Source organism: Nomascus leucogenys, chromosome 13 (assembly GCF_006542625.1).
Source record: "Nomascus leucogenys isolate Asia chromosome 13, Asia_NLE_v1, whole genome shotgun sequence".
Lineage (NCBI taxonomy): Eukaryota > Metazoa > Chordata > Mammalia > Primates > Hylobatidae > Nomascus > Nomascus leucogenys.
This window is the reverse complement of record NC_044393.1, coordinates 52,477,153-52,499,594: the sequence shown is the minus strand read 5'-3', so window position 1 is coordinate 52,499,594 and position 22,442 is coordinate 52,477,153. Positions and strand designations below refer to the sequence as shown.

The window sequence follows — 22,442 nt, the reverse complement described above, 5'->3', positions numbered from 1 at the left end:
TCAGAGTAATAAATGGAGGGATGGAATTTTTAATTAATGGAATTATCACCTAATCTTACCTGTGTATTAATTGTTTATGTTTGTTTTAGATTGTGGTGGGTTGTGAAGCCACTTCTTGCAGTGACCCTCATTCCGTAATGTTGGAATACACTAAGGATGCAAGGTTTGTGAAATGATTTTTAACATTATCTCCAAACTTGAATACCCAATCCAAATGGTTGTCTTTTGTGTGTGTGTGTGAGAGAGAGAGAGAGTGAGAGAGAGAGTTTCCCTCTTGTTGCCCAGGCTGGAGTGCAATGGTGGGATCTCGGCTCACCGCAACCTCCACCTCCCAGGTTCAAGTGATTCTCCTGCCTCGGCCTCCTGAGTACGTGGGATTACAGGCATGTGCCACCACACCCAGCTAATTTTGTATTTGTAGTAGAGACGGGGTTTCTTCATGTTGGTCAGGCTGGTCTTGAACTCCCAGCCTCAGGTGATCCGCCTGCCTCTGCCTCCTAAAGTGCTGGGAATTACAGGCTAAGGCAGCTGCTTACAGAGGAATAACCTTATATTTAAAAGTGGCAGTTCATGCATATTTTTATATAAATTTCACTTGTACAAAATGTGTACATATGTCTTATTTTCAAAATTTTCCTTCAAACCAAAAAAAATCCATTTTCATACAAGGCTGCCACCAAGAAACTTTATATTTTAAATTTTATCAAAATAAGCAAAGCACTACATTTGTCCTCAGAGTAGAACTCTCTTATTCATGTTACTCATTTTCAACTACCTCTAACAAAAACTTTAATCAATGAATGATCTGACTCTGGCATCAGCCAGAGTCACCTCTTCTAAAGCATATTAGCAGTATTGAATAAAAGTGTGACATAGTTCAGTTACCTTATTAGGGTTAATAGCCCTCCGACTATCACCTTTAAACATTAAGTTTGAGAAGACGGACAATTTTGTCATTCAACTCCAGGTATATTTCTAGTAACAATGTCAGTAGGAAGAATCCACCAGAATTCATTGCTATGCATGCTATTATTTTATTCTGTTGTCCGTGTGCTTTTAAAGAGTCAGGATATTTCTTAAGAGAAAATATTTTAAATTTTTTATAATCTGTAATTATAAATGTGTATAGAAAACAGGAAACTCCTACACAAATATTTTAATTTAACCCAACCACAAAGCATTACCTTGACATTAGACAGATTATATATTTCTCTTACAATTTGTCTAATAAAGCCTTTTGGTTTCTGCAGATCGGATTCCTGGCAACTCGTACAGACCCAGTGCCTTCCTTCCTCTTCTAACAGCATTGGCTGCTCCCCTTTCCAGTTCCATGAAGCCACCATCTACAACTCTGTCAACAGCTCAAGCTGGAAAAGAATCACCGTCCAGCTGCCTGACCATGTCTCCTCTAGGTAGGTTGCAAATTAAGGTAAACTGTGAAATTATCTGGCCTCTCTACAGAGTTCATGCAGTGAGCTGAAAACAACTGACAGTGTGAGCCAGAGCTTTACATGCAGCCCTGGTGCCCTCTCCCATCTTCCCTCCCTCCTTTTCTCCCTCCTCTCACCAACCCATGCCCCCAAATGGCAACTGCATGTTCCAGGAGGAAATTGGAGTTTGTCTGTAAATGATTCAGAGATCTCAGATTTCCTTTGACTTAATACCATAGCATGTACCAAACTCAATCACAGGCCCTGAATGACAGACCCCAATCCAAGACTGACATTGGCACCAGTTCTGCCCCAGTGTTCTGCCCTCCCAAAGGCTGCGCATCTCCTCCAGATACAAATACCAGCTGGGTGTGCAGGGCTGACAGGTTACAGAAAGCTGCAGGATAAATACAATGGAGTGCAATCTTCCTAGAGCAGCATTCGGTTTACTCAAAGGTTTGGAAAACGATACACCTGTGTAGGAAAAATGAACACAGATTTATTATGGACTAGAATAGGAAATTCACATGAAATTTTCAGAGAAGATACAAGCTTCCAGAATGGCATTTTGGGTTATACTCCCAGAGTCTAAGAAATACAAGTTCTCTCACCTCTGCCAGCAGGGTCCTTCAGGAAGACATTTGGGAAGCCCTTTTCTCACAAATAGTCCCCTCTCCCAGAGGCTGGAGGCAGGACGCAGCCATGGAAGTAACAACCTACTGAATCCCTTCTGCTCTCTGTGGTTCTTTCAGTGCGACACAGTTCCGCTGGATCCAGAAGGGAGAAGAAACTGAGAAGCAAAGCTGGGCAATTGACCACGTGTATATTGGAGAGGCTTGCCCCAAGCTCTGCAGCGGGCATGGATACTGCACGACCGGTGCCATCTGCATCTGCGACGAGAGCTTCCAAGGTCTGAATCCCAGGCTGCCGACTTTGATACAGGAGACCAAGAGGTTCTCCTCATCTTAACACATATACAAAAGTCCACTAGGAAATGGATAGAAACTCCAGCCTGAGGGATCTGAGATTCATGACACACTCCTTGGTCACTCTTTAACTTTGGGACAAATTATTAAGCATAGCTCTATGCAATATTCCTGAAGGCATTTTTTAAAATATAGAATTGAAATCTACTCCAGACATTCTATAAACTTATAAGCATATAAAAAAATAAAAAAAAAAAAAAAAAAAAAAAAAAAAAAAAAAAAAAAAAAAAAAAAAAAAAAAAAAAAAAAAAAAAAAAAAAAAAAAAAAAAAAAAAAAAAAAAAAAAAAAAAAAAAAAAAAAAAAAAAAAAAAAAAAAAAAAAAAAAAACTTATAAGCATATAAATCCAGATATGCTAAATCAGGATATGATATAGTACCTCACATTCTCCGTCTTTCATATAACTCCCTGCCCCCACCCAGTCCCAACACTTAATTTCCACTTCTGGGCCTCTTTCCTGGCCTAGCTGCCTGTGCCTACATACTTGACCAGTATCCCTCCTTCCTCAGCCTCTTCCAGCAGCAGCTGCCACTGTTCTCCTAAGATGTAGCTGAAAACTCAAGATGTTCTGGTTTCCAGGTCACTGTGACACTGACACACACACACACACACACCCCCACCCCTTTATGACTCAAAGAAATACATTTTCACTCCTCTAGTTTCTAGAGGCTGAGTATATATCCAGGGCAGAGAATATCTACTCGACCCCCTCACATCATAGGAAATTGCTCTGTTGGTCTGTTAGAAGGTCTTCAGCCCTGCTTTCCTTTGATCCAATGTTTCTAACAGGTTTCAACCTCTATCATTACAAAGTTTGCTTTCCATAGTTAACATTCTGTATCCTCACAGCTTAATACCTGGCCGATAGCAATGCTAATAAATCTTCTCTGAATTAGTCCTTACACTGTTTTATGCTTTACTATTTACATAGCATACACCAACATATTCTTCAGTCGCTTATTATCTGTGATATCCCCATCAGTTATCTATGGTTAATATAATTATTCCCATGCTACAGGCAAAGAAACTGAGACTCAGGGAGGCTAAATGACCTGCCTAAGGTCACACAGCCAGCATATATCAGAAAGACCACTACTCAAGTTGTTCTTTCCAATCAGCCTTGCTGTTTCTCATGGCTGAGAGACTTATCCAAGGAGGAGCAGAGTTAACACAATTTCCCCCAGATATACAATGTAAGAATCCATGTTTTTGAATTCTGGAGTCGGATCTATTTAGATTTCTTGGTTGATGTTGTTTCCTTGCATTGAAATCAAATGGACATGATTAATGTAGACTGCTGCACATCTCTGATGTTAGAAATTACTTAGCCATCTCCTTTCTCCCTGGTGTCATTGTCACTGAGACCGGCTGGGTCTGTCACTATATTAGCTGGAGAATTTTAACTCTAGGCAAATGAGTGAATCTAATATCTCACAAGAAATCCTAGATGTCTGGAATTTGCCCTCTCCCCTGAACCTTAATTTGAAACTATTAAGGACATGTAGAAAAAATGTACTGTTTAAATCAAGGAGAAATGCAAGCACATACACATTTGCTAATATAATATCTTACTTAAATGCCAGTAATTCAGTTCAGTGGTCTCTGAGAGACACTTCCAGTTTTATCATTATTTATTTATCCCAGCTTCATTACTGAATATCTTTTTTTTTTTTTTTTTTTTTTTGAGACGGAGTTTTCACTCTTGTTGCCCAGGCTGGAGTGCAATGGCATGATCTCAGCTCACTACAACCTCTGCCTCCTGGGTTCAAGTGATTCTCCTGCCTCAGCCTCCTGAGTAGCTGGGATTACAGGCACATGCCACCATGCCCAGCTCATTTTCTTTTGCATTTTTAGTAGAGAAGGGGTTTCACCATGTTGGTCAGGCTGGACTCGAACTCCTGATCTCAGATGATCTTCCCACCTCGGCCTCCCAAAGTGCTGGAATTACAGGCATGAGCCACCGCACCCCACCCATTACTGAATATATGTGCTAAATATTGTTTTAGGTGCTGGAATCCAACGAGTTAAAATATAGACACTGCTCTTAAGAATCATCAAGTATACATTAACCTGTATTTTCTACAACAAATCATGCTAGGAAAAAAGAAATTAGATAGGCCTCTCATAACAGGGTGAGAGTTCCCTACTGATACCCACCATTGGTAAACATTCAAGGCCCAGCCAGATGCTGTGGTATTTAAACAACAGTTTTACAAGGCAAATACGGACATGAGCACTACATATTTTAGTAAACATTGACTCAAAGAAAATTGGATTTTTTTCCAACAATATAAGCCAATAATTGCCAAAACAAAACATATACTTTGGGAGTCTGTATCTACTTAGTATTTTGCCTTTTTTTTTTTTTAACTGTAACAACATTTTTTTTTCTGGATTTTGTTATATATATATATTTTTTTCTGCTTTAAGTTCTGGGATACATGTGCAGAACGTAAAGGTTTGTTACATAGGTATACATGTGCCAGGGTGGTTTGCTGCACCCATCAATCCATCACCTACATTAGGTATTTCTCCTAATGCTATCCCTCCCCTTGCCTCCCATCCCCCAACAGGCCCCAGTATGTGATGTTCCCCTCCCTGTGTCCATGTGTTCTAATTGTTCAGCTCCCACCTATGAATTAGAACATGTGGTGGTTTGGTTTTCTATTCTTGTGTTAGTTTGCTGAGAATGATGGTTTCCAGCTTCATCTGTGTCCCTGCAAAGGACATGAACTCATCCTTCTTTATGGCTGCATAGTATTCCATGGTGTTTATGTGCCACATTTTCTTTATCCAGTCTAACATTGATGGGCATTTGGGTTGGTTCCAAGTCTTTGTTGTTGTGAATAGTGCTGCAGTAAACATAAGTGTGCATGTGTCTTTAGAGTAGAATGATTTATAATCCCTTGGGTATATACCCAGTAATGGGATTGCTGGGTCAAATGGTATTTCTAGTTCTAGATCCTTGAGGAATCACCACAGTCTTCCACAATGGTTGAACTAATTTACACTCCCACCAACAGTGTAAAAGTGTTCCTATTTCTCCACATCCTCTCCAGCCTCTGTTGTTTCCTGACTTTTTAATGATCACCATTCTAACTGGCATGAGATGGTATCTCATTGTGGTTTTGATTTGCATTTCTCTAATGACCAGTGATGATGAGGTTTTTTTCATGTTTGTTGGCCACATAAGTATCTTCTTTTGAGAAGTGTCTGTTCATATCCTTCACCCACTTGTTGATGGGGTTGTTTGGCTTTTTTTTTTTTTGTAAAGTTGTTTAAGTTCCTTGTATTTTGCCATTCTTACAGTAACAACTACTTAAATCTGAACTTGAATACTTGTTCTTAATCTTGAATGACTCTGGTTGGTTCATTTAATTTCTGTGACTGTTCCTTGTCCTCTAGGTGATGACTGCTCTGTGTTCAGTCACGACCTTCCCAGTTATATTAAAGATAATTTTGAGTCCGCAAGAGTCACCGAGGCAAACTGGGAGACCATTCAAGGTGGAGTCATAGGAAGTGGCTGTGGGCAGCTGGCCCCCTATGCCCATGGAGACTCACTGTACTTTAATGGCTGTCAGATCAGGCAAGCAGCTACCAAGCCTCTGGATCTCACTCGAGCAAGGTACCCAAACCTCCGTATTGTAGTCCAGACATAGAATTAGTCACAAGCCCAGTAATTTTCCACTGTCTGTTAGATAGGATTATGAACTTCATGGCACAGATGTCACTAAGCAGTGAAAACCTATCATCTGAATTTGAGACAAGGAAGCATATATGTTTCACAACTCAGAATTATGCTTCGCTTGTTTATTAGAGAATTGCTTTGTATTTCTTCACCCACAGTGGCTGAGTGGTGGTAATGTAGGCACAAGCCCAGAGAAATGGCCAAATATTTTAAAAAATGGTTAGGGATAAACTACATAGATAATTTAATGTTGAGCACAGCCAAGTATATAAATATAAATGTGTATGTGAAATAAATTCGTAGCAATGCAAACATATGCCTATATTTAGCTTATGTAAGTACAATAAATAGAAATGGAGGGTGGATGGATGGATGGATAAGATCTTTAAAAAATTTTTTTTCAAGTGAGGTGTTGATTTTTATTCAAAAGGAGTGATGCAAACATGTGGACTTTGGGCACTGTGGGGCTTTGCTGGCTGTGGAAGTAGGTTTTGACTCTGCTGACCCAGCATAATCATAGTGAGCTCGAATGTTTAAAAATAGAAGGGGTATGAAGAACTACTACAAAACACAAGAATAAGAGACAACCCAATAGCAGAACAAACAACAGTAGCAGCAACAACAAAAAATAGATGCATGATATGCCTAGGTAGGCTATAAAATAGGAAGCAGAGAAGATCAATTAGCATTAAAGATATTCCACCTGTCAGGAATATGACATTTAAAACTTTATGTGCTATAATTGCTGAGGGTTAATGCACAGTAGAGTGGGCAGAGACCTTGAAAATGGACTAGGGAAGTGACTGACAAAGACATAAGGACGACTGAATTTCCCTCCCTACCTGCCCTTCCCAGCTTTGGCTACCTTATCCAGAGTAAACACAGCTTTTTGTCTATATAATTCAAGAAAAGATTCTAAGCTTAAAAAAAGGTTGCTAGGTATTACTGTAGAGTATTTCTTGAATGCTGAAAAGTGTTCAGTACTATGAGAATATTTGAGAATTAGATGTGTTTGATTAATGGGAAGATAGTTTACTTGAAACCTTTCACTTTGGGAAATATAATATTAGTGTTGTGTTTTCACAGGCGGAAAGGTAGTTTGGGGACCCTTAATATGATTATGATAAACAATGAAAATAAAATTAATTCCTGTATGGAAACCATGATATGATGAAAGTTGCATCTATCATCTTCCTTTTTTTTTTGCCTACCAAAAAGATATACTTAATCTAGAGATAACCTGGTGTTTTCTGTGACACCACCATATATAGCTGCAACTAGGTGCATAGTTAGCAATGGCACACTATGTTTTAAATTAGTTTATGCATTTATACGTTTTTAAGTCTAGCTCTTTATTCCACCACCTACTTTAAATTAGGTACTCTTAATCATGAGGAATCTTATGAGGATTTATTTCTCATGCCTAAAAGCTCTATCTAGGGCGAGGATGACAATGAAAAGTAAAATGTCATGTTGAACAGAATAGCAGACATGGTTCAGAACCTGCACGTCCTAACTCAGTTTTCCCTCATCTCTGATCTCCAGACAGCCTTTCCTAAAATAGTCATAATAATTCATCCCCATCCGGACGTGTTCAGCTTGGAGCTATTTGTAAAAAGAATGCAGCATAAATATTGTGGTTGTATTCCATGTCCTCTCCATGTCCTCAGCTGTCTGTTTGGCCCACGTTACCTTTCAGAGAATAGAAGGTGTTTTAAATGAAATACTCTAACAAGATTTCCAACATCATGAAAAGAGGACACATCTTTGAAAGTCAAAAATACTTTTTTGGTGTAAAAAATCAGCTTTATGAGGTTTTCACATGTATAATATAGAAGACAATATAAATAAATTTTGTTACTAACAGTGATGTAGTCATAAGACTGGCTGCTTCACAGATGTGAGGGCGATCTGGCTGTGACATCTGTCACTCCACTGATCACTAGGGTTGATTCAGCTGATCTGGCTAGCTAGGCGGGTGTCCCCTTCCTCCCTCACCACTCCATGTGCGTCCCTCCCAAAGCTGCATATGGGTGAAGAGGATGACCATCCCCAATAGAGAAGTACCAGTCTTTGGTCAAGGGTATACAAGTAGCTGCGCTCCCCTGCTAGAATCCAAACAAGCTCTCAAGACTGGCTGCTTCTGTTTATATTATATTATGAACTTGGAAATTATGGACTTTAGGAACAAGAAAAGATTAAGGAAGTATAACTCCTTTAATACTTCCTGAATTTAGTATAAAGATGATTTCCCAGCTGGGCACAGTGGCTTACGCCTGTAATCCCAGCACTTTGGGAGGCCGAGGTGGGTGGATCACCTGAGGTCAGGAGTTCGAGACCAGCCCGGCCAACATTTTGAAACCCTGTCTCTACTAAAAATACAAAAATTAGCCAGGCATGGTGGAGCGCACCTGTTATCCCAGCTACTAGGGAGGCCAAGGCAGGAGAATCGCTTGAACCCAGTAGGCAGAGATTGTAGTGAGCCGAGATCACACCACTGCACTCCAGCCTGGGTGACAGAGCAAGACTCCATCTCAAAAAATAAATAAAAATAAAGATGATTTCCCTCTGTTTTTCAGCAAAATCATGTTTGTTTTGCAAATTGGGAGCATGTCACAGACAGACAGCTGCAACAGTGACCTGAGTGGCCCCCACGCTGTGGACAAGGCGGTGCTGCTGCAGTACAGCGTCAACAACGGGATCACCTGGCACGTCATTGCCCAGCACCAGCCAAAGGACTTCACACAAGCTCAGAGAGTGTCTTACAATGTCCCCCTGTAAGTGGCCCAAATGGAAAGGCATGGTCTCATGCACAATCCCTTTGTGAATCCCTGGGAATCACAACGTTTGAGGTAGAAGTTGGGTAAAGTTAATGCATAAATGGCCACAAAACTAGGTGGTGGCAGAACCAAGACTAACCCAGATCTCCAAAGTGGTGCTACTGTTTTCGATTAGGACAAGAAAGGCACAAATTAAAGCAAGGAATAAAGACAAGGGGGAATAGACAATAATAACTAAATGCAAGGGCAGTTTTTGCCTATTTCCCTTGCTTTAACCAGTTTTTCTAGTCTTAGAAAACATTTATTTTCTGCCGGCATGCTAGTTTGAAATTTTACTGAGATTAAGCAGTCATGTCAGTTTTGCTTTGCATTGTAAGCCCAGCTTCTAGCAGTGTCTGTCACACAGAATGCACTCCATGCTTGACCAAGTATCTTATAGATATTAATGAAACAAGGGAAAGGAGAGAGAGAGATGGAAAAGTTTTACAAGTCCTTGAGTAGCCAATAAAATTTAATGCTGCTCAGAAGAATACTATGACCCAAGCAAATCTGAATTCCATGCACAACATTTTGTTGATTTAGATTAGCCTATTATAATATTTGACATCTAGAAGTCAAATACCAAAAAGTTCTGTTTCCTAATGTATAATCTCTTTGTCCTTCTGTCTGTGACCCAGGGAGGCACGGATGAAAGGAGTCTTACTGCGCTGGTGGCAACCACGCCACAACGGAACAGGTCATGATCAGTGGGCTTTGGACCATGTGGAGGTCGTCCTGTGAGTATCTGATACATGGCATCCCATGTCCATTTCAGGAAGGTGTGAAATTCCTTTGATATAGCATGACCCTTAATTCAGTAAGATCTGTTTTTGATGAGAAGTCCCCACGGGAGCACTTTGACTTACACTCCTTTGCAACTGCAAGCTATAGCTCAAGTCATCAGTGAAATAGCAAAGCCCTGAATGAAATGCAGTGTACCTTAGAAAACTTCCATAACACAACATTTATTTAAGGATTGACAATATTGGTTAAATTTGATAAAACAAAAGTCTCCAGGTAAATGGGAAACCATGTCTTAAGGCAGATCTGGGTTGCCTTATAAAATGAAATGACATCCTTGAAGAGGAAGGATCTGTAGTGGGCGGTGTCTGAAGTGTCACTAGCTAATGTGCCCAATTACAGACATTCTCCATTTAACGATGTGGTTGCAACTAGAACAAAGAATTTGTGGTTTCAGATTCCTCCTGACCAATCCCAGCACCTAACAAGTTAAAGGTGTTTTCCCCTCTTTATATAATAAAGCTGTCACCACTCTCACCTGGCCAGGTTGACTGTTCCCTCACAGAGAGATGACTTGCTTTTTCTCTAACGATCTAGTTCCTGTAGAACTGGAATGCTTATGTCTCGACGGGTTCGGACTGATGGCTCCAAGTGGTTGGCAAGGAGAGGCGAATCTTCTCGGTAGATAGGTTCAAATGTTCATTCTGTCCCTTGGCTGATTTCAGTCATTTTGCAAGCAAATTTAAGTGATTAATTGGTAGGAAAACTACCAGATTTGTTTTCGTTCAGTCATAGCCATGAGCTGAATTTTTCAGTCTTGAGCTAGCCCTCATGTTAGTTTTCACTGAGGCACCTGCTTGCATGGCATCCATATCAACCCCCAAATCCAAGAGCAACCTGGTCCCCACACTAGCCTCCTGTGTGCGCTGCTGCTTTTGGACAACTTGCTGGGCTCTGCCTCCACAAGAAAAGTTGAAGTTTAAAGTTTAACAGTCCAGACTCATTTGAAACTAAATATGAGGCTGATGTTTCACTTAGATACTGATTTCCTCAGACTACGTTATTCCAGAAGAATAAAATAACCTGGGCCCTGAAATGAATCTATGTAGACCAAAATCCAACCCTAGAACCATTTTACCCTGGCTACTTGCCTTTCAGAACAGCACTTCTCAATCTGTTTGAATGTCAAAATCACTTGGGAAGCTTTTGAAGACATCAAAAAATGTCCCAATGCCCAGGCCCATCCTTTTGGATGGGGCTTTAAATTGATCTGCAGTGGGAACTGGGCATCATTCTTGTTTTAAAAGCAGCTCAGGTGATTCTAATAAACTGATAGATAATAAAATTAGAGTCAATAGCCACTTATCTTTCAAGTGGCTTGCCAATACAGTTTGCATTAATGGGGCTTCCTGTGCCTGACAAAGCATTACCAACTCCTGTGGAAACTTCAAAACCTGACAGTCCTCAAAAGAAGGCAGGATACTAATCCTGCCCTTGAGTAAACACAATAATTCTTAACATATCACACATTTGAGTAGATATTTTCATCCTGCCCAAACAATCAATTGCACTTACCTATTTTGGATTTCAGTAACTTCATACTGAAATATGGTGACATATCATCACCAGTAATTTCCTCACTTGTACTAAGATTAAAAAGCAGGGGCGAGGGGTTCAGAGGCACTAATATACCAGCCAGTGTAAAAGCAACCCCTTCACATAATATTGGAAACAGAACTCTATTCCTTGCTCCCTGTCAACCTGCTGCCCCAGAGGCTGTCAGAGCACTGGCAGGAAGCCTCAGCACACAGCACCCAAGAGAATCTCCCAGGTCACCTGGTGTTGGAATTAATGCTTATAAGCAACTACCAGCATCAAGCTCCACATTTTAAATACTTTGAAGAATTTGTCATCTACCAGGCTCTTATCCTGATAAGTCTGTTCTTATCCTGCATTATTATCTCAAACTCTCAGAGCACTAAAACATTTTGAATGAGACAAGCGCATTGCTACATTTGCATGGTGTTGTATGCTTTGAATTTTACTCCAAGTCTTCTTTTAGGAATAATTTAAAAATTATAACTTTGTATATACCACCATATGCTTTTATGTATAATTTCAAAACCAAATGCAGTCTCTTTAATGACATTTCAAAAATTTATTAAAGGAATTACTCTATTTTCCTTCTTTTTGAAGAAAAATATCTCACAAAGCTGAGTTCAATAAATGAGTTGTTTCAAAAAATATATTAATACTAAGATGTTATATTTCTAGAACTATGTTTTTGATGTTTTGCTCTGGTCTTAAACATTTCTATACCACTCTACCCTTTCAAAGTACTTCTTTTCAAAAGAGCCACAAAGAGTTTTAAGGCATTCATTCATTAATATGCAATTAGTAGCTCTACAAAATAATTACTTCAATTCATTCATTCATTTGATGAGCTCAAAATAAAGTTCCAGATAATTCAGAAAATTAAATATAATAGTTTTCCAGAGTGTCTTTAAATCATATGAGGCACAAAGAAGCTAGAGCCAAGGTTCATGTCATGATCACAAATATTCTTAATTATAACTTTGCTCCAGAGGATGTATATTTAGAAATAGGTGGAATACTTCCATAAACCCCTATTAACTGAAAGCATTCTCTTAATTAACTGCACTTTTGTATTAGAACACTTGATTATTTGAACTAGCAATGTTAACTCCTCAAGCATGGTGGGGAGAGGAACAGACTGAGGCTTGTATCTTAAGAGATACAAACCCTACCTAACTGTATGTTACAAATAGGGCTACTGATATGTTTTTGCAACTAATGATTGGAGCATACATTTCACTTAGGAATTTTTAGAAATATACTTCTTTAAGTGAAGGTTGGCTTTAATCTAACTTTATTACCATAATTTCGCTTTTGTGCATGTGCACCAAGGACACATGCTAAAAACCCTTAGAAAAATTATGGTCATGCATGGTATCTTATATTGAGTTTAACCTCTGTACTGCCCATATTAACCAAGAAAACACAAGTTTAATGAGAACAAATTTAGCACTTTCAACAATATTTCAGGATTTAAGAGTGTACCCTAAATGAACAAGATTTGTAATATCTTTTTAATTAAATGGTTTAATTCTAAAAATCTACAATGAACTCAAATTTACAAGAAAAAAACAACCCCATCAAAAAGTGGGCGAAGGACATGAACAGACACTTCTCAAAAGAAGACATTTATGCAGCCAAAAAACACATGAAGAAATGCTCATGATCACTGGCCATCAGAGAAATGCAAATCAAACCACAATGAGATACCATCTCACACCAGTTAGAATGGCCATCATTAAAAAGTCAGGAAACAACAGGTGCTGGAGAGGATGTGGAGAAATAGGAACACTTTTACACTGTTGGTGGGACTGTAAACTAGTTCAACCATTGTGGAAGTCAGTGTGGTGATTCCTCAGGGATCTAGAACTAGAAATACCATTTGACCCAGCCATCCCATTACTGGGTATATACCCAAAGGACTATAAATCATGCTGCTATAAAGACACATGGACACATATGTTTATTGCAGCACTATTCACAATAGCAAAGACTTGGAACCAACCCAAATGTCCAACAACAATAGACTGGATTAAGAAAATGTGGCACATATACACCATGGAATACAATGCAGCCATAAAAAATGAGTTCATGTCCTTTGTAGGGACATGGATGAAACTGGAAATCATCATTCTCAGTAAACTATCACAAGGACAAAAAACCAAACACCGCATGTTCTCATAGGTGGGAATTGAACAATGAGAACACGTGGACACAGGAAGGGGAACATCACACTCCAGGGACTGTTGTGGGGTGGAGGGTGGGGGAAGGGATAGCATTAGGAGATATACCTAATGCTAAATGATGAGTTAATGGGTGCAGCACACCAGCATGGCACATGGATACATATGTAACAAACCTGCACATTGTGCACATGTACCCTAAAACTTAAAGTATAATAATAATAAAAGTATTATGCCAAATAAATAAATAAAAGGATTTTTATGGAAGGATTTGAGTTTCATAAATATGGACATACAGAATGACAAGCCCCACACCATAAAGATGAAAACCACCCTTTAGCATTTAACAAGCAGTCTCTTATGCTTGTTTAAGAGTGTAATCTTCCCACTCTCATATTTTCCAATAAAACCTGCACATGAAAAGCACTTCACAATGATTAGCCCCACTAATCTGCCATATAACAGATGAACCGAATTGACAGGTAATATCTTTCCAGCCTCACTAGCTTACAAAGTCCTCATTCCATAAAGTCTGAATGATGTGGCATAACACGATCATTGACAATCAAGTGTCAGAAACCTAATTTCTCTGAATTCATTTGCTAGCATAAAATATTTATTTTTCAGTATATGTTTATGAATACATTGGGCAGATCCCTCACAAGATCCATGCTGGTGAGGTTCTTCTTAGGATAAAAGAGAATTTGTTGTCTTAACCATTTTTGTTGGGCTCTCATACTTCTATCCTAAGAATCTCCCTCACCCAATTCGCATTTCATTCACACATCACGTTTCCTGTGTACGTGTCTAAGTCACACCTGTCATGTGTATAATGAAGTGGGCCAATTTTTGCATGTGTACCTTGAAAGCTCAGTAAAAAGTTAGCCTTCGTGAATGAATTTACTAAAAAGTGAATTATTTCCACATTTATGGAGAACTGCAAACCTTATGTTGCTAACTATGGTCTTAAAAGCATTTATCAGATTTTAAAATAAGTTCCATCATGACCATCTCCTCATGCTCTTCATTATCAAGATACTGTCACATTTTTGGCACAAATGATTTATGGAAACGAGCATATTACATTTGTTGCAAAGCATATTTGTCCTTTATTAAATATGATTGTGTTACCTGACACAGAAGACTTCTGTATTTTTTAAAGTCCATTCCTTAATATATTCAGGAATTAGTATTTCCTAAAATTTAAAATAATTGAAAAAATCAGATAATAAAATTAGTAGTTATTAAGCTATTAATATTTATAATTTATATGCAACATTTATGCCAAATGTAGTACTACAGCTACATGTACCTTAACATATGGTTATGAGCAAATATTGCATGTTGCATTACATAGAAAAGTTTATGTACATATTGGGTATAGAAGAATAAGAAATAACTTCTTTAATTTTTATTTTCAAAAGAGATGAAAAATCCTATATTGCGTCTAAACCTGATCAGACTTTTATGACTAATCACAGTGCTGCATGCATTGAAAGGCATTTTTTAACTTGTGTTATATTTCATTATTTGCTGTCATTGGTTTTCCACTAGAGTAAGGTAAGTCCTCCTTACTAAATCTGGGGAACTGTTTACTTAGTTTCATCAGTGTCACCAAACTTAACTGGGAAGTTTTGTAAAACACCTTTGCAACTAAAAAAAAATCTATGAAAACAGTAATAAATGATACTGGTATATACTGGAACATTTGAAACTTATATCCATGTAAATTCGGAGTCAGTCAAATTGAGATAAGTCCCTAATATATACAATATTGGGCACAACAGCATAGACCAGAGTGCTAGTCAGCATTTCATCATTGGGCAACAGATTTGACTTAGATTCTGCTCTGTGCTTGACATTGTATTGGGTGCCCTTGAAGTGCTCACAGTTGATAAATTTATGAGGGACAAGGGAAAATAGAAATGTGTGCAAAAGATTTAGGGACTCCGATTAAATGGAATGTCTTTCAAAAGACCTACTATGCTGAAGATGCATGAGGGTCCGTTGACTTACAGTTCTCCTCTAAGTTAATAACTGAATTGGCAGATGGAGTAGATGTATTCATAATACTTACGAGTTCTAGATCTTGTCCTTAGGTAAGATTGGCCACTTTTAATATATACTTGTATTTGCCCTCTGAGATTCTTCAAAATTTAAGAAGGCAAAATGGTTATAATTTATTGAACATCTATATACAGTGCTAGTTTTCATTTAATCCTTACAGCTCCCTGAGGTGCACATTATTGGATATTATTCTCATCCCCATTTAGCAGAGAAAAGAAATATGAAATCTTCAGTATGTGTGAGATATTTGTGCCTGCACTTATTTATGCATAGCCTTCCTGAGAATGCATGGCCTTTAAGTCAAATGTGTGGCATCCTCTATGCAGGGGAGTTTCAGTGATAGTTTGAATGGGAGCTTCCTGTCTTACACTCACCAATATTTCTAAGATATGTTGAACAGTCCACTGGATTCTTATGTCTGCATTCATATAAATCATTTGTTCTACCATATGTTTTGGTGATAAATTACTAACAAGTAGAAATGCCTGTATTTCTATGAGCTCAAATTAGTATCAATTCTCTATCTCCTCCATTTCCTTTAGAATCCATTAAAAAATCCATTGAATTGTTTTCATCATAATAAATGAACTAAGATTGTGTCTCCTTTAAAGAGTAACAGTTCAAAAGAGCACAGAGTCACTAGTTATTCAAAGACCCTGCAATGGCCATATTTCCGATGCAGAAACAAGGAAACACTTTATAATTTTATATGCCATCTAAGTCCCTAAACTCCCTTGGCAATAATGGAAATTTACATTATCATTTCCAAGAAGCCTTTGTTGTTCATTCTCCCTTTTTTCAATTACTTACTCACAATGGAAGAATTTTAAAATGGACCTAGTTCTATCCACAACCAAAGCAAATTGATATGTCAAGTGGCATAGTTGATGTGCCTTTGGGATGAACATTACCTCCTTTTATTGAACTTAAAATAAAAATTACTTTCTCTGATAATTACAGTGAATAAATAAATCTTTAAAAGTTCATTGCACTTATTTCAGTTATAATGTTATCTATAGCTGTACATCAAAATGTATCAAAAAAAATAGGCTCACAAATATACTACACACCAAAAAATGAGTAAATATAAGATAAATTTGTTAAAAATTCCCCTAATCCCCAATGCTGTTGGACATTTTAGAAGGTACAATAACTGTTTAGTAACCATGTCAATTTATTAAGTGGTCTTAGAGGCAAACAGCATTTTAGTATAGCTTGCCATCGTGCTTGATTTTCAAAGGCTCATAAACTGGAAATATCCACTTCATTAGATTCCAACCTAACTGACTCAAAAGATTTTTATATTTCACATACCAAATTACCACCTAGTTTCCACGATGCTTTGATAGTGTGGTCCTTTTTTTTCTTTTTTTTGAGACAGAGTCTCGCCGTGTTGCCCTAGGCTGGAGTGCAGTGGTGCAATCTCAGCTCACTGCAATCTCTTCCTCCCAGGTTCAAGCAATTCTCCTGCCTCAGCCTCCCAAGTAGCTGGGACTACAGGCACATACCACCATGCCTGGCGTGCCACAACATCCAGCTAATTTTTTGTATTTTTAGTAGAGATGGGGTTTCACTCTGTTAGCTGGATGGTCTTGATCTCCTGACCTCGTGATCCACCTGCCTCAGCCTCCCAAAGTGCTGGGATTACAGGTGTGATCACTGCACCCAGCTGCCATTTTTAATGTGACTATATAAACACTAGGCATCTATAGCAAGTCCATTACTATATGCATATCAACATTCTCAGGAATCCAAAGATATGATACTGATACATAAACTTATTCAAAATTAAAGAGCACCCAGGCCAGGCACAGCGGCCATGCTTGTAATCCCAGCACTTTGGGAGGCCAAGGCAACAGGATCACTTGAGGCCAGGAGTTAGACACCAGCCTGGCCAACATAGCAAGACCCTGTCTCTACCAAAAAAAAAAAGAAATATATTTAAAATCTTTTAAGAAAAAAATGTTATTTAAAAAAAGAACATCCAGTGATTCAAAATGTCCCCTAAATTGGTTTTAAGCTTCCACCTTGGACTAGTTTTTATGGCACTAAAGATCTGCAACCTGCTAGTATTTATTTTCTCACCTATAAAGATGGAGACTTTCAATCAGCTCCATAATAAGTAAATAATTATATGGAGATGTTGCTTTAAAGCTGTTAAGTAAGCACATCAAGTTTTGTTAAAACTGAATGTTCTTTTGTTCCCATATATTAAGGTAACTTTCATGTCAATCTAGGTTGCACTGAGATAACAAAATATCTTGAGTGTTCTAACTTTATCTTTTTTGATGTAAAATATTTTAACTATTTTAAATTCTGAGTACCTTATACCTTTAAACATGTTTTAACAGAATAATTTTCATTGCTTTAACTTTGCAATTATTCCTTATAGTTTAAAGAGTAATGATTTACAACAGGAATCCAATCAGTAAGTCACCATAAGTTCAACAAACATGCCTTGACCACCCATGCATGGGTCAGGCAGGAGGTTCAGTGCTATGGTGCGGGGGTGGGGGGTAGTTGGGGGACTGGCCCCCATACCAACAAAAGTTTAGTTGTGGGGAGCCAAGATATGAACACAAACTCCTTCAAAGCAGGAAATGAGCACTAGGAGAGTTCAAAGTAGAAAAAAAAGTTCACTTATGGAGGGAGTAAACAAAGAAAATGTAACACTTGAACATGTAGAATCTAGGAAGTGATGTTGACAGCTGGCCAATGAGGCGGGTAGAAAGGACTTAAGGCGTTTGAGTAGAGCAGTTTGTATAGGAATGTAGAAAAAGAAAGGGCAGAATAAGATTAAGCATGAAGAGGACTTGAAATGTCTGTTTAAGTTGGCTTAGCTGTTGCTCCATAGATAAGAGGATTCTGCATGGTTTTGGGCAAAGTGAAACCAGTGTTTGAGGAAAAGTTTACTGAATCTGGTGTGCAAAATCAACTGCATGTATGTGTAGGAAGGTATACATGCAAATGTATACAATTATGCATTCAGTTATACTTTCTTAGTATTTCAGGGTTTCCTTTCAGTGGAGTTTTTTTTTTTTTTTCCACAAAAGGAAAAAAGTTAAGGAGGCTAGTTCAGGGGGCCACTATAATAGCTCAGGGAAAGAACTATAAGGCGACTGAGGATGCTGGCAGTAAGACAGCTAGTTCCAGTCCCAAGATTTTGTGAATAAAGGAGCAACGGGATAATTTTTCTTGACACTTGATTAGTTCAATACATTAATTCCTTGGGGGTTTTTTTGTAACTCAATTTTACATAGGCAGCAGTTAGTACTTACAGCAGCTAATAAATGGATAAATTTGTGTCATTCAACTATGACACTGAAACTGATCAACTTAGTTGATTCATGTAATATTGTCACATGGAGGGGATGGGAGGGGGAGGATACTAAATCTGCCTAAAGACAAAACCTGATTTTTTTGAAATCTTTTTCTCTACAATGTCTTCAGGATATATTCTTTGTTTCCATTCTATTGTTTCTAGCATTTTGATATTATTGAAATCTAGCAGGGGATGTTATTAGTACCTTTATTTTATAAAATATGTATCAGTTTGACGTCTTTGTATCAGTATTTTAGCACAGATGCTATTGCTTTTTGATTATACATAACTGATGAAATTCAATTTATGTTTTTTCCTTTGAGATATTTTATTATAAATTTTCTAATGAACCTATGAAATTATCTTGTTTTAAAGTTTATATTTTACAAGTGCTAGTATAATATGCCTAAGTATAATACCTGTTATACTAGGTAAAATATCATTTTACACCTTACTAGCATATTGATGATTGATAATGCAGATTATACTGCTCAGAACAAAATTACCCTTTCCCCCCTCTCTTACCCTAACTCAAGTTCATGTCATATTGATCTTTATGTTGGAATCACATCACATGACATTATGTGCATTTTATGTCTTCATGGAATTTGGGAGAAAAGGCTTTGGGACCATGAGGAAACTCAGTGAATTTGAAAAATACTGATAGGCTCACTCTCATAAACCACATATTGATGCCACATATGGATATATTGTCACTCAGGTCAGAGTATGAGAATATGATCCTTTCAGTGATATTATAGTTCACGATCCTTTTTAAAGGACCATACCAAAACATTAACAGCTATCACTGCTAGTATTGTACAATTTCCTACAGGATCCTGAAATCCATCTTCAGTATTTTTATCAGCTTCCCACACAGCATATATGTATAAATGTGTGTATGTACATATGTGGGGGAATACATACATACATATTTACAATTATACATTTGGTTACACTTTCTTAGTATTTTATGACCTCTTTTCAGTGGAGTGTCTCTTTCCTCAGGCCATGTTTATAAAATATAACCCAGATGCTTATGGTTTGAGGAAGACAAGAGAATCCAACATTCTGAGAAAAACTGACCACCTTATTTTGTCTCATGGGACTGCATGAACTAGGAATGTCAAGCTGATCCAGCTAACAGTCTGTTTCTTTGTTTTTGGTTTTTAAGCTTTAAATGAGAATGTTTGCTAAAGGAACCAAATTATTTTTCCTACTTGTTAAAGATATATTTAAATAAGGCAATGGGTATCGAGCACACTTCTCAAATGAAAGGTACTCAAGTAAATATTTCCAGGAAGCATTCAAGAATAAAATTAAAATTTAAAACAGTTTCAGTTTGCTTTTGCTATGAATCAAGAGAGTTTTGCATATTTTCTGGTTCAGAGCTCACTCATGAAAAGACAGGGATTTCTTCAAGGCCAAAGACAGTGAGTATAGGTCCCAGCCTTTAGTTCCTCTGACCCTGGGTGGTAATGTGAGCATGACCTATTAACCCTGAAAATTTTCAAATAAATATCAGAGTAACTTAGGACCTAGAATAGATTGCATGTTCAATGATGGCACTTACATGCTCTTTCTCCTTTCCCTCCCTGCCTCTATCCTGTTTGACTTTAACAGCACTCGCAAACAAAATTACATGATGAATTTTTCACGACAACATGGGCTCAGGCACTTCTACAACAGAAGACGAAGGTCACTTAGGCGATACCCATGAAGAATCAAAAAGTTTATTTTTTTTCTTCCAACATGTGATGTGTTGCTCTCCATTCTTTTAAATCTCGCACTACATCTGATATCAGGAAATATCTGTGAAGGACTTGGTGATTACCTGAAAGCCCTTCTCAAGACCGAGTGTACACCACTTTCCCACACTGTGAACTAATGACAAGTGACTTATTTGCTCATAAGTAAATGTCTTCATGTTGATGTGTCTGTGAAAGTTGTGATCTGTTGTAATATCGGTTACACTGGCAGTATTGACAATGAGAAACAGTTTAACAGAAAAATGAAGTTTAAGCACAAAAAATTTAAGATATTTTATGTTTAAAATGGCATTTAGCACAGTATTTAACATTCTTGGTCACAAAGCTATTTAAGTGGACTGTATTTCAGCTATGTCTCATGTTTTATATGATTAAATTATCATTGTCCTTTATGTATTCTCTTCTACAATATAACACATTGAAACTGTATTTACTTGTTATGTTGTAATATTTTGCTGCTGAATTTGGGGCTACTTATATTCTGCAGAAAATTAATTGAAATACCTATTCAAGAAGATAGTTGTAAAGATATTGTATCTCCTTTAATATACTCCTTAAAAATGTATGTTGGTTTAGCGTTGTTTTGTGGATAAGAAAAATGCTTGACCCTGAAATATTTTCTACTTTAAATTGTGGATGAAGACCCTATCTCCCACAAGTAAGTTCCCATTTCCTTGTCTAAAGATTTTTTTTTTAAGTGTTCTGTGGCTGATTTACTAACAGTAACTGCCATTTTGTGTCTGTGATAACAGAGTGATTTGTAAAACAGTGGTTGTTTTTTCATTGTGTTTTCTTCGTGGATTGTTTTTTCTGCGGGTCATATTCATACCTTCTGATGAAGTTGTACAACACCAGCAACATTCTAATGGCCCTGTAGCTCTGAACGCTATTTGTGTAACTGAAAGGTTGCACTCTAGGGTAAACCAAGCTAAAAGCCCATGCTTAAATAAAAATTATGTCCAAAAGCCATTGAAGTTCATTGGTCTTCATTCATTTTTAATTAAAGTTTACGTAAGATTTGCAAGCCTGGTCAGTTTGGAAGTTATGATGTCAAATATTTGTACCAGTTTTTTGTTTCATCATTGATAATAGCAATTATGAAGCCACACTTTCAATTTAGCCATTTTTCTCTTATTCACCTTTTTCTGCTAATTACTCTGTAATTACACTAAGAAAAGTCAATAGATAATTCCAATAATGACTTCACTCCTGAGAATTTTGTTAGCTGCTAACGCTTGTCTCATCATAAGCACTCATGTGTTCATTGAGTAAATATTTATTGAGTATTTGCTGTGGTCCAGGCACTGTGCTAGGTGTTGAGGATAAAATGGTGATTGAAACATTTTCCCTTCTTGATTTTAACATCTACAAAATAAAAAGTATGTTAATATCATTGATTTTTTTTTTTTTTACTTTCAAGAGGAGGAAAAAAATAAGAAAAAAACATTAAAACTAGAGGTTTCAGCAATGGCAAACTTTCTCAATACTTTTGACCCCTCCAATGCTGAGCCTAAATACTCCTACAATGAATGAATTAATATTTTAAAGAACGAATACACCCACTGGAGAACAGCACCTTTTAAGACACTTAAATGTGAAAGAAATAACTGATTTCAGAGGATTCTTCCTACCATGGCTCACTTTAGTCATTTTGTGTATGCAGTCCTCCATCAAATATCTATTAAGGGATACCATGTGCCAAGCATGGGCAAGGGCACGAGAGATGGAATAGTGAACAAAAGGAGACACAATCTCTGCACTAAGGAAAGTCACAGTTAGTGGAGGAGGAAGGTATTTACTAATAATCACATAAATAAGCAGATAACTGGGTAAATACCTCAT

The 22,442-nt window shown here is 37.5% G+C and overlaps 1 protein-coding gene across 3 annotated transcripts in view; it reads left to right on the top strand.

Annotated features, from left to right (window-relative positions):
- Positions 1 to 21,569, top strand: part of RELN (reelin) — a 521,226-nt gene extending 499,657 nt beyond the window's left edge. The window contains exons 58-66 of one of the 3 annotated variants that reach the window (XM_030826362.1): positions 90 to 163; positions 1,251 to 1,412; positions 2,183 to 2,340; positions 5,821 to 6,040; positions 8,683 to 8,880; positions 9,561 to 9,659; positions 10,261 to 10,344; positions 14,867 to 15,002; positions 20,455 to 20,541. In XM_030826362.1, the coding sequence (XP_030682222.1) occupies positions 90 to 163; positions 1,251 to 1,412; positions 2,183 to 2,340; positions 5,821 to 6,040; positions 8,683 to 8,880; positions 9,561 to 9,659; positions 10,261 to 10,344; positions 14,867 to 14,996 (1,125 nt within the window). In that variant the 3' untranslated portion in view covers positions 14,997 to 15,002; positions 20,455 to 20,541. Of the gene's footprint in view, positions 1 to 89; positions 164 to 1,250; positions 1,413 to 2,182; positions 2,341 to 5,820; positions 6,041 to 8,682; positions 8,881 to 9,560; positions 9,660 to 10,260; positions 10,345 to 14,866; positions 15,003 to 20,454 lie in introns of all 3 variants that reach the window. The other 2 variants (XM_003268163.3, XM_030826363.1) reach the window with 2 other exon arrangements.
- Positions 21,570 to 22,442: the final 873 nt, after the last annotated feature.